The sequence below is a fragment of the Macaca fascicularis genome, chromosome 3, assembly GCF_037993035.2.
Source record: "Macaca fascicularis isolate 582-1 chromosome 3, T2T-MFA8v1.1".
NCBI classification, from domain to species: domain Eukaryota; kingdom Metazoa; phylum Chordata; class Mammalia; order Primates; family Cercopithecidae; genus Macaca; species Macaca fascicularis.
In genome coordinates, this window is record NC_088377.1 from 169,944,867 (window position 1) to 169,957,726 (window position 12,860).

Sequence of the window (12,860 nt, forward strand, 5' to 3'; positions counted from 1 at the left end):
CACTGCGCCCGGCTAATTTTTTTCTATTTTTAGTAGAGACGGGGTTTCACCATGGTCTCAATCTCCTGACCTTGTGATCCGCCCGCCTCGGCCTTCCAAAGTGCTGGGATTACAGGCGTGAGCCACCGCGCCCGGCCGAGTATGGCTATTTCTTACAAAGTTAAACATGTGCGAACCATATGACCCAGCAACTGTACAACTAGACATTTATCTGAGAGAATGAAAACATAATGTTCACATGAAACCTTGCTTATGAATATTCACAACAGTTTTATTTGTCATAGCCAAAAACTGGAAACAACCCCAATGTCTTTCAATGGGTGAATGGTTAAACCAACTGTGGTACATCCATACCACGGAATATTAATCAACAAGAAAAGGAAATGAACTATTGATACATGCAACAGCTTGGATGAATCTCCAGGACATGCTGCTGAGTGAAAAAAGCCAGTTCCTCAAATATTACATACTGTTTGATTTCACTTATATAACATTCTTGAGAAGACACAATTATAGAGGTGGAGGACATATCAGTGGTTGCCAGGTGTTAGGAATGGAAGGAGGGAAGAAGGCAGGTACAGCTTTGAAAGGGTGACAGGAGGGATCCCTGTGGTGATGGCAATGTTCCGCATCTTGGCTGTATCAACATCAATATCCTAGTTGCAACATTGTATTAGAGTTGCATAAAATGTTACCATTGGGAGAAACTGGGTAGAGGTACAAGGGATCTATTATTTCTTACAACTCCATATAAATCTATAATTATCCCAGAATTAAAAGTTTAATTAAAAATACATTCAAAAGAGGTTTCATACTGTATGTTTCCATTGACACAGCATACTTGAAATGACAAAATTATAGAGATGAACAGATTAGTTTCCCAGGGGTTAGATAGTGGGTAGAGGAAAGTGACTGTAGCTATAAAAATGTAGTGGGGCCTCCTTGTGATGGAGCTCTTCTGTATCTTGACTGTGGTGGTCACCATGAATCCCCACATGTAATAAGGCTTCAAAGAATTAAATACACAGAGACATACACAAATGAATACATGTCACACTGTCACACTGATGAAATCTGAGTAAGGCTAATGGATTGCATCAATGTCAGTTTCCGGGTTGTGATATGGCACCACAAGATGTTATCACTGGACAAAAGGCATAAGAGATCTCTGCGTCATTTCTTACAATGGCATGTACACATACAATTATCACAAAAATTAGATAAAATTACAATAAATAAATTGTATTCTAAAGTAAGGTTAAAATATATTAAACATATATATTAAAATAAATTTAAAATATTGAAGGATGTCTGGGTTGTTTCCAATTTTTGGCTATTACAAATAAAACTGCTATGAACATTCATATGTAGGCTTTGAATGAACATTAAGTTTTCATTCTCTGGACTGAATGTCTGAGAGTGCAATTGCTGGGTCATTTGGTAAGCAAACTAAAAACTCATCACTTCCTAATTATTTCACTACATTTCCCTCCTGTCTGTGTCCTCGAGATTATTTACATCTATTGTATCTATCTGGTTGCTGACTGATGTTACGTTGGTATTTTGTTGTTGTTGTCATTGGTTCTGTTTTTGTGATGGATTACACTTATTGATCTGCATATGTTGAACCAGCCTTGCATCCCAGGGATAAAGGCAACTTCATTGTGGTGGATAAGCTTTTTGATGTGCTGCTGGATTCAGTTTGCCAGTATTTTATTGAGGATTTTCACATTGATGTTCTTCGGGAATATTGGCCTGAAGTTTTCTTTTTTTGTTGTGTCTCTGCCAGGTTTTGGCATCAGGATGATGCTGGCCTCATAAAATGAGTTAGGGAGGTGTCCCTCCTTTTCAATTGTTTGGAGTAGTTTCAGAAGTATCGGGGGAACCCACTCCCAATATTTCAATGTAGGTTCTTTCTATTTTCCATAAGTGTTGGCTGGTCTGAGAAATAAAGAGAAAGAGTACAAAGAGAGGAATTTTACAGCTGGGCTGCTGGGGGTGACATCACATAGCGGTAGGACCATGATGCCCATCTGAGCTGCAAAACCAGCAAGTTTTTATTAGGGATTTCTAAAGGGGAGGGGGTGTACAAACAGGGAGTAGGTCACATGCTTTAAGGGGCAAAAAGCAGAGCAAAGATCACATGCTCCTGAGGAAACAGGGCAAGGACAAAATCAGAACTTCTGATAAGGGTCTATGTTCAGCGGTGCATGGATTGTCTTGATAAACATCTTAACAGAAAACAGGGTTGACAGCAGAGAGCCAGTTTGACCTCAAATTTACCAGGGCTGGGGTTTCCCAATCCTAGCTTACTACTGCAGGAGACCAGGGTGTATTTCAATCCTTACCTTAACCGCCTAAGACAGACACTCCCAGAGTGGCCATTTATAGACAGCCCCCCAAATGCAATTCTTTTCCTAGGGTCTTAATATTAATATTCCTTGGTAGGAAAAGAATTTAGTGATATCTCTCCTACTTGCATGTCCAATCACAGGCTCTCTGCAAGAAGAAAAATATGGCTTTTTTTGCCCGACCCCACATGTAGTCAGACCTTATGGTTGTCTTCCCTTGTTCCCTAAAATCGCTGTTATTCTGTTCTTTTTCAAGGTGCACCGATTTCATATTATTCAAACACACATGTTTTACAATCAATTTAACGCAATCATCACAGTGATCCTGAGGTGACGTACATTCTCAGTTTATGAAGATAACAGGATTAAGAGATTAAAATAAAGATAGGCATAAGAAATTATCAAAGTATTATTTGGGAACTGATAAATGTCCATGAAATCTTCACAATTTATGTTCCTCTGCTGCAGCTCCAGCCGGGCCCTCTGTTCTGGGTCGCTGACTTCCCGCAACACAGAATAAATCGTTTCAGCTCCTTTTTGTACCTCTGGTAGAATTTGGCTGTGAATCATCTGGTCCTGGGCTTTCTTTGGTTGATAGGCTATTAATTACTTTTTTTTTTTTTTAAGACAGGTTCTCACTCTGTCACCCAGGCTGGGGTGTAGTGGCATGATCTCAGCTCACTGAAACCTCCGCCTCCCAGGTTCAAGTGATCCTCCCATCTCAGCCTCCCGAGTAGCTGGGATTACAGGCATATGCCATCACAGCCAGCTACTTTTTGTATTTTTAGTAGAGACGGAGTTTTGCCATGTTAGCCAGGCTAATCTTGAACTCCTGGCCTCAAGTGATCCATTCACCTTGGCCTCCCAAAATGCAGGGATTACAGATGTGAGCCACTGAGTCTGGCCTCATATTCATATTCTTGTGGGAATACTTATACCACAAGAATGGGCAAACACTACAAATCAGGGCTTTCCCCACCTCCTCTAGAGCCTGTTGTTAAGCATCTGCCAGCACACCATGGGGATGGCCTGCTTGTCAGAGTCTGAGGATGTGGAGTGTGGTCTTTAAGGAAGACGGAAGCAAGAGCTGAACTAGGAGCAGCAGGGTTGCCGGATGCTGCTGCAGGCTGAGCTGAGGGAGGAGACCACAGATGGACAGGGCCAGGCCTGCTGGCATTAGCAAACGCCATTGGCTGCATTTGTTGAGGACTGGAGTTTTGTCAGGCGCCTGTAAGGGAAGAACAATGGGGAGAGGGAGTTTAGAATGGAAAGAGTTAGTGCTTGGCACTGGAACATGGATTTGAGATGGAAAGGGAGAAATATGGAGAAACAGGGATTGAGGGATGGTGACAGCATGGAGGTGTCCAGGGGCTGAAAGTCCCAAAGAGCCAGAGGCACAGTGTGTCACAGGTAACAGAGCTGATCTGCTAGAGTGGAGGCTGCAGTCAGGTGCACGGCTGAATGTGTTGTTTCCTGGCAGGCAGGTGGCCCCTCCAGGTGTACAGCATGGTCGCCGCTGGTATGGGCTGAGGCAGAAGGAGGAGAGGGCCCTGAGGATGAGGAATGAAGGAGATGAGTAGTCAGGAGCTGGATGGGATGTGTCAAGGGAAACTAATGTGTAAGGCTTGAGGCTGTTTGGGGGCATCATTTAGTGATACTAAATGTCTCTATTTTAATCAATAAGGCTAAAGAACTTGATTGAGAATCTCAACCACCCCAGGGACCAGGCTAAATGTCTCCATTTGCAAATCTTAAATTGTCATAAGAGTCTGAAATGATCAGACTCTTCAGAGGTGTCCCAGATCACAGGACAAAGGGCACCCAAGAAAATGAAGAGTGGCTGGGACAGTTCACAGGGCCCAACCCAGCTGGCAGCCGCACACAGCTCCTGGCCTGAGTGGCTGCTCACGGGGCTAATCTGAGAGAAGAGGCTTCAGAGGAAAGGGGTTGTCGACCAGAAGGCAGGGAGTGGGACCAGATCTCAACTAGAAAAGTCTGATCCCTCCAAGGACCCAAATGGGGACCCAAGAAATTCTCTCAGTCGGCCCAGAGAGTGAAAGAATGATGAAGGTTCTTTCACATGTTTTCCTTACTCAAATGTGAATTTGCTATATACCCAGCCCAGTGTCTCATATAGAGCAGGTCCTCAATGAATATTTGTATAATTAAGCAAAATTGATTTTAAAGAAATAGGGAGAGTGTGTGTGTTTCAACCTATCAGTTGGGGACATGATATGTTCCCCTTCCAGACAGATTTTAAATTTAAGGGGCATATGTTCTCAGGATCTCCTGGGGCTGTGTCACAGAAAAAAAAAAAACTTAAAAGAAAAAAAAACTTAAAATGGAGAAGGAAGAAGGTATCAGTACAGTTAACTCTCTAATAGAGGACTCCCAGCTCTCAGTTGATGGTTTTCTTCTTCTTCTTTTTGTTTGTTTTGTTTTGTTTTGTTTTTTGTTTAAGGGGTGGGTGTTGAGACAGAGAGCCATGACTTTTGAGCGGTCATGATCACAGCTCACTGCAGCCTCCACCTCCCAGGCTCGCACAAGCCTCCCATCTCAGCCTCCTGAGTAGCTGGGTCTACATACGAGCGCCACCATACTAGCTAATTTTTAATTTTTTTTGTAGAGATGGGGTCTTACTATGTTGCCCAGGGTGGTCTCAAACTCCTGGCTCAAATGATCCTCCTGCTTTGGCCTCCCAAAGTACCGGGATTACAGGTGTGAGCCACCGCATCTGGCCCAGTGGATAGCATTCTGTTATCTTCATGGAGAATAGGTGGGAAGAGCCTTCCTTTGCTTCTTAAATGATCCCTGACCCTGCTGTGCAGCAAGTGCAGCTGGCCACACATGTAGCCCTCACTCAACTACTGCAACAGCTCTGAGTGCTGGGCACCGTGCTGAGCACTTTCCAAGTAGCTGGACTTGCTTCAGCCTCACACAGCACTCAGAGAGAAGGTTATTACCATGTCATATGTAAATCAGCACCTTCAGGTCAGAGAGGCTGCAGGGTGACACCACTGGCCAGGGTGGGCCTGAGCCACCAACCTTCTTTCTATCCTGAGAGCCTGGGCCCACCACCCACCTTTGCCGGCCACAAATGATGGACTATAGTCACAGCAGTCGCCCTCTTCTCATCTGCTTGGAGCTGGTGCCCACCGATCCCTTTGGACAAACACCTGCCCCTCTGGTCACAAAGTCAAATCACTCTTTTGTCCTGTAGGGAGAGGCAGGGCATGGAAAAACCCACAAATTCCACTTTAAAAAGAACTTCATTTTGCAGCAAAGGGAGGGGTGGAGGGAGGAGAGAAGTATAGAAAATGATTCAGAAACAGCTGAACTTTGAAAAACAGAAGAGAAATCTCTCAGGCGCTGGCGGAGAAGTGCAGTTTTAAATGAAGCCATGCCAAGGGACTGAAAAATTGCTTATGAGCGGAGGACATCGGCTCAGGGAGCTGCTGAACTGACAGGGCAGAACTGCTGGGATGACAGTTTGTTCAGCAGCAGCAAAGGAAGCTCGAGCACACTCTTTCTTAGTCACTGGATTTCAGGAGGCCACTGAATTCTACAACCACTAAATAACATGACCACGAAATATGATCAATTCCAAATATGATAGCCATTGAGTCCTATGGTGCTGATACCTGAAACTAAATACTAGAATAACTAAATACTACAGACATGAAATACTACGCATCCTAAATACTACAGTCACTTAATTCTACATCCACGAATACTGTAGCAACTGAACGTACATCTCAGACATAAAATACTAGTTGTTATAACTCCAGTACACTCGGCTGAAGGAAAAAGAGTAACAGTCTTGACTGGATGTGGTGGCTCATGCCTGTAAAGGAGCCTGGGAGGCCTAGGAAGGCAGATCACCTGAGGTTGGGAGTTTGAGACCAGTTTGGCCAACATGGTAAAACCCCGTCTCTACTAAAAATACAAAAATTAGCCCAGCGTGGTGGTGCATGCCTGTAATCCCAGCTACTTGGGAGGCTGAGGCAAGAGAATCACTTGAACCCGGGAGATGGAGGTTGCCGTGAGCTGAGAATGCACCACTGCACTCCAGCCTGGGTGACAGAGCCAGACTCCATCTCAAAAAATAAATAAATAAATAAATAAATAAATAAATAAATAACAGCTTTGGTCCCTGAATTCACCTGTTGGCCCTGCAGTCAGTTGGGGCTGGAGGAAGGAGGAAAGGAGAAATGTACGATGAATTCAATTCAATTCCATGCAAGGCCAGGAGCCTCCCTCTCCTTCCTAGAGCCTCCACTGCATGACAGCCTTTGTCTGGGCCTGGCAGTCGTCTCACAGTCCCCCAGTCCCTGCCCCAGTCTAGCTTGGGAAGGGGTGTAAAACTGCTTTCCAATGTGGCTGTTTCTTTGACACATAAATCTGATGGCAATGAACTCCCAGAAAGGGCCCCGCAGTCCAGCAAGAGTGGTAGATGCTGGGGGAGGAAAGGAGAAAGGTTTCCGGAAAGAGTGATTGCTGAGCTGAGAATCAGCTGGAAGGAGGAGAGAAAAGATGCCATTCTGGAGAGAAGCACAGAAAGGAGAAATCGCATATGAGTGGCAAAACCTAGCAGAGTTCTATGTTGCTGAAGCCTGAAGTTTTAAGTTAGAAGAACAGGGAAATTTGGTCAAGCAAGCATGGACCCAATGGGCAGAGCTCTTAGTGCATCAGGCTAAAGTTGAGCCTTTGTTCCGCAGTTGATGGCCAGCCACCGTGAGGCTTTAGGTTAGGGAGAGGGCGACATGCCTGTTAGGGAGGCGACCCTGGCCAAGGCTGGAGTTTGAGATGGCTGGTGTGGAAACCAGGGTACCCGTCCAGGGCAAGGAGATTGAGAATCTGGACAAATGTGCTGGCAACAGGCAGGTAGAGGTGGGGCGGTCTCAGGAATTATTTAGGAGTAACATTTTACACCCTCCCCAAGAATCGGCAGAGCTTGGCCAGCGACATGGCATAGAGGTGAGAGTGGAGAAGCCTCCGACAACCTGAAGCATCTACTGTGGATGACTGTGGATCATGGTGCTACAAACCGGAACAGATGATGTAGGAAAAAACTCCAGTGAGCTGGAAAGTGTTTCATTTCCCTGTATTCCTGCATCAAAAACCTCCCTAAAATGTGGCCTTAAATAATAGTTTATTATTTCTTATGATTGTGTGGGCCAAGAAATGGGCAGGGCTCAGCAGGGCAGTTTTGCTCCACACAACTTTACCTGGGGCCATTCGCCTGGCTGTGCCCAGCCGATGGCTGGGCTGGAAGGTCCATGTGTCCCTCACATGCCCAGCACCTTGGTGCTCCTCCACATGGCCCCTCTCTTTCCAAGTGGCTAGCTTGGGCTTCCTCACAGCATGGTGGTCTTAGGATAGCTGAACTTCTTCAATGGGGTGGCCTCCCAGAGGGTGTATCCTAAGAGTCAAAAGCAGATGCTCTATATCTTCCAAGTCCTAATCTCAGAAATGACACAAGGTGACTCTGCCACATTCTATTGGGTACAAGAAGTCATTGATCCAGCCCATATTTAAGAAAAGGAAAAACAGCCTCCATCTCTGAGTGGAAGGAGTAGCAAAGAACGTGTGGTCATTTTAACCCACCACAGTGGGTGCTGTGAACGCTGTGAGGCGCCACCCAGGTGCCCCTTCAGAATGGAGGCATTTGGTTCCCTGAGGGCATATTGGCTGCTCTTACCTGGGTCCCTCTCCAGGAACTGTCCTCCCCTAAAGTCACACCCCCTCTCCAAGGAGAACCACCATCCAGTGACTGGTGGGTGCGAGTGTACCAGAGCCCAGCTCCCAGAGTCTCTTTGGGACAATTCTGAAGGATCATCTCAGCTCTAGGGCTATGGGACTGGCTGATGGCTCTGTGTGTCAAAGTACAAGTTCTCCCTCTGCCTGGTCTGCTTTCCTCACTCCCTTCGGATGCTGCTCCCGAGTCCTCCCCAGTCATCTCCTGCACTTAAATGCACCTCCCAGCATTTGCCAAGAACCTGCCCAAGGCTAAGGAACCTGACCTCCACCAAAGGGCTGAGCTCTGACTGGGTGTGTAGCGGTTGGACAGCCTCTGGAACAGTCAGAGCCTCTGCAGTGGGCAGGGTTTGGGAGGCTGGAGGCTGGAGTCTGAGGGAGACATCTGGGCCTGTGATGGAGTCAGTAGAGTAAGGGGATCGGGAGGCTGAGGTGAAAACCACGCGAACATTTACTCAAACAATCTGCTAAAGTTATTGTTTGTTTGTTTTTTTGTGTGTTTGTTTTTTGAGACAGAGCCTCACTTTGTTGCCCAGGCTGGAGTGCCATGGCATAATCTCAGCTCATTGCAACCTCAGCCACCTGGGTTCAAGCGATTCTCCTGCCTCAGCCTCCTGAGTAGCTGGGGTTACAGGCGCCCGCCACCACACCCAGCTAATTTTTGTATTTTTAGTAGAGATGGGGTTTCACTATGTTGGCCAGGCTGGTCTCAAACTCCTGACCTCAAGTGACCCTCCCACTTCGGCCTCCCAAAGTGCTGGGAATACAGGTGTGAGCCATGCGCCCAGCCGAAATCCGCTAATGTTGATTATCTGGTTGTTTCCAATTTTCATTATTATAAATATAATACATGGCCTGATACCTAAATTCTTTCATTCACAGCTCTGATCACTTTTTTTTCTCATATTTTTAGAGACAAGGTCTCACTAGGTCTTGCTAGGCTGGTCTTGAGCTCCTAGACTCAAGCAATCCTCCTGCCTCAGCCTCCTGAGTAGCTGGAATTACAGGTATGCACCACTGCACCTGACTCTGATTCTTTTTTTAGTGAAATATTTTGAGTGAAATGATTCATCGCTTGAGTGAAATGATGAATTAAAGAATATGAGCATTCTTGAGGCTACCAGGATTTTCCAAGGCCCCTTTGCACACCGCATTTACACGGCATTCTCCTGCAGCCAAATTCCCTAAATTCACAAGAGGCCTGATTTAGGGAAGGTCACTGATTCAGCCAGAGAGTTAATTATTCATTTGAATTGGTTTGTGCAAAAAGCTCCAGAGAGCCCACAAGAATAAATTGAAAAGCTATTAGAACTAACAGGCAAATTTAATAAAGTGGCTGGATGCAAAATTCAATAGCTTCCTCATCAACTAGCAATAACCAATTAGAAGATATAATGGTGGTGGGTGGACGGGGGAGCAGAGATAGCAAGAACAATAACAAAAACACCTCAGATCCACTGCACCAGTGTTAGAAATGGAAACTACCTCTTATAACTTTGTAGACTTTTTGAAAACCCATGAAACAATTAATTAGATGGGAAATCATGCCATGTTCCCAAAGGAAAGGCTGCATGTACTATAGAGTTGACCTGCAGGTTGAACAAAATCCAATTAAAAGTCCAAGGAGATTTGCTGCTTTGTTGTTGTTAAGCATGCCACAGTTATTCTAAAGTTTACTCAGAAGAAATGCATAGGCAAGAACAGCTGAAAAAAGAAATGTAAAGATGAATGAGGAGGAATTTTGCCTTATCAGATATTAAATATACAATAAAGCTAAAATAATGAAAATAGTGTAGCCGTGATGCAAGAATTAGCAGACACATCAGTGAGGTCATATCTACAAGCAGGAGTTCGTGTACAAGAGGCTAGTGTCTAATGAAGATGGAATCACGCTGCTGTGAGGCGAGGTGGCATTATTTGGTAAGTGGTACAGAGAAAATTGGTTAACGATTTGGGGGGAAATACTCTCACATCTCACATTCAAATAAGTACATTCCACGTGGATGAAAGAGTTAAACGCTGTTATGGGTTGAACTGTGTCCATAAAAAAAAAGATATGTTGAAGTCCTAACCCCCGGCACCTCAGAATGTGACCTTATTTGGAAATGGTTTCATTCCAGATGCAATTAATTATGCTAAGTTGCGGTCATAGGAGAGTAGGGTAGGCCCCTAATCCAATATGACTTACATGCTTATAAGATGGCATGTGGAGACAGAGGCAGGGACTGGAGCTCCATTCTGCTACCAGCCAAGGAAGTCTGGGGCTACCAGAAGCTGGAAGTGGCAAGGAAGGATCTTTCCTCTATGAGTTTCAGAGGGAGAGGCCCTGCTGACCCTTGATCTCAGACTTCCAGCCTCCGGAGCTGTGAGACCAACATTTCTGTTGTTCCAAGCCACCCAATTTGTGGCACTTTGCTACAGCAGCCCTAGGACACTAATACAAATGCCTAATTATAGAACCATGTTAAAAATTCAGAGGAAATATAGGTTTAAAAAAGTATATACTGTACTTGCAAAAGCAGTAAGAAACTTTGGGAATGATAGCAAGAAGAGTCTAAAAAATTTAAAAAATAAAACATTTTTTAAAAGTAGTAAGAACTTTATAAGCATAAAAGCAATGGAAAAAAATCCAAAAGGAAAATCAAACTTTACATGAAAAATAGGTTTACCAAAACTAAAAGGTAAACAGCAAACTTGCAAAATGACAACATTGCCACTATTCTTTTTTTTTTTTTTTCTTTGAGACAGAGTCTCGCTCTGTCACCCAGGTTGGAGTGCAGTGGTGTGATCTCAGCTCACTGCAAGCTCCACCTCCTGGGTTCACACCATTCTCCTGCCTCAGCCTCCCAAGTAGCTGGGACTACAGGCACCCGCCACCACGCCTGGCTAATTTTTTGTATTTTTAGTAGAGACGGGGTTTCACCGTGTTAGCCAGGATGGTCTTGATCTCCTGACCTCATGATCCACCCACCTCGGCCTCCCAAAGTGCTGGAATTACAGGCGTGAGCCACCGCACCTGGCCTTGACAATATGGCCACTATTCTTAATGAGTAAGGAGAACCTTAAAACCCCACTAGAAAATTGGGTGAAGAAGACTAGGCAAGGTGGCTCATGCCTGTAATCCCAGCACTCTGGGAGTCCGAGGTGGGCGGATCATCTGAGGTCGGGAATTTGAGACCAGCCTGACCAACATGATTGCATGACTGCACTCCAGCCTGGGTGACAGAGCAAGACTCTATCTCAAAAAACAACAACAAAAAGATGTTCATCCTTGCATTATTTATAGTAATGAAAAATTAGAAACTGCCTCAGTGTCTAAAGGGAATCATGGCACATCCATGTGATGTTAAATTATGCAACCATTAAAGGTGGTGATTTCATTGTATTTAATGACACGGAAAATACAATTAAATGACATGGAACATTACACATATTTAATATTACATGGAACATCGATGTAATGTTAAATTATGCAACCATTAAAGGTGGTGATTTCATTGTATTTAATGACATGGAAAATACAATTAAAATGTAAAATTAGGCCGGGCGCGGTGGCTCAAGCCTATAATCCCAGCACTTTGGGAGGCCGAGATGGGCGGATCACGAGGTCAGGAGATCGAGACCATCCTGGCTAACACGGTGAAACCCCGTCTCTACTAAGAAATACAAAAAATAGCCGGGCGAGGTGGCAGTGCCTGTAGTCCCAGCTACACGGGAGGCTGAGGCAGGAGAATGGCGTGAACCCGGGAGGCGGAGCTTGCAGTGAGCTGAGATCCCGCCACTGCACTCCAGCCTGGGCTACAGAGCGAGACTCCGTCTAAAAAAAAAAAAAAAAAAAAAAAAATGTAAAATTAAAGAGCTCAGTATTATATGCACAGTATTATTAGCCAAATTTTATAAAACACATATCTACAGGGGAATAAAAAGGGTTAAAATCAGCCAAAATACTTATTGTTTCCTCTGGATACCATGATTTATAGATGGTTTCAATTGTTTTCATTCCAGTAAAATATATATAACAAAATTTACCACTTTAACCATTTTTTAATATATAATTCAGTGGCATTAAGTACATTCACAATATTAGGTAACCCATCACTACTATAATTTTCCAGAATTTTTTCTTTCATCTTCCAGGACTTTTTCATCTTCCCACGCTGAAACTCTGTACCCATTAAACAATACCTCCCTCCCCACTGCCCCTTACCCTCAGCCTCTGGTAACCTCTATGGTACTTTCTGTCTCTCACAAATCGGCCTAGTCTAGGTACTTCATACAAGTGGAATCATATTATATTTTACCTTTGTCTGGCTTATTTCACTTAGCACAGTGTTTTTAAGGTTCATCCATGTTGCAGCATGTGTCAGAATTTCATTCCTTTCTATGGCTAAATAATGTTCCATTGTACATAACTTAAATACCCCATTTTGTTCATCCATTCATCTGTTGATGGACATTTGGGCTGTTTCCACTTTTTAACTACTGTGAATAATGCCAGGAACAGTAATGTACAAGTTTATGTTCACATCCCTGCTTCCAGTTCTTTTGGGTATATACTTAGAAGAGTGAAATTCCTGGATCATATGATATTTCTATTTTTAATTTTTTGAGGAATAGTTGGTTTTAAGTTTTTTAAATTTTCTTCTGTGTTGCAGGAAGTCAGGGACCCCGAACGGAGGGACCCAGCTGGAGCCATGGCAGAGGAATATGAATTATGAAAATTTCATGGACATTTATCAGTTCCCAAATAAT

The 12,860-nt window shown here is 44.2% G+C and overlaps 1 protein-coding gene across 1 annotated transcript in view; it reads right to left on the reverse strand.

Moving 5' to 3' along the window:
- Positions 1 to 2,034: 2,034 nt before the first annotated feature.
- Positions 2,035 to 12,860, reverse strand: part of RBM28 (RNA binding motif protein 28) — a 56,130-nt gene continuing 45,304 nt past the window's right edge. The window contains exon 19 of the mRNA XM_045388440.3: positions 2,035 to 3,579. Coding sequence (XP_045244375.2) covers positions 3,388 to 3,579 — 192 coding nt within the window. The 3' untranslated portion in view covers positions 2,035 to 3,387. The remainder of the gene's footprint in view (positions 3,580 to 12,860) is intronic.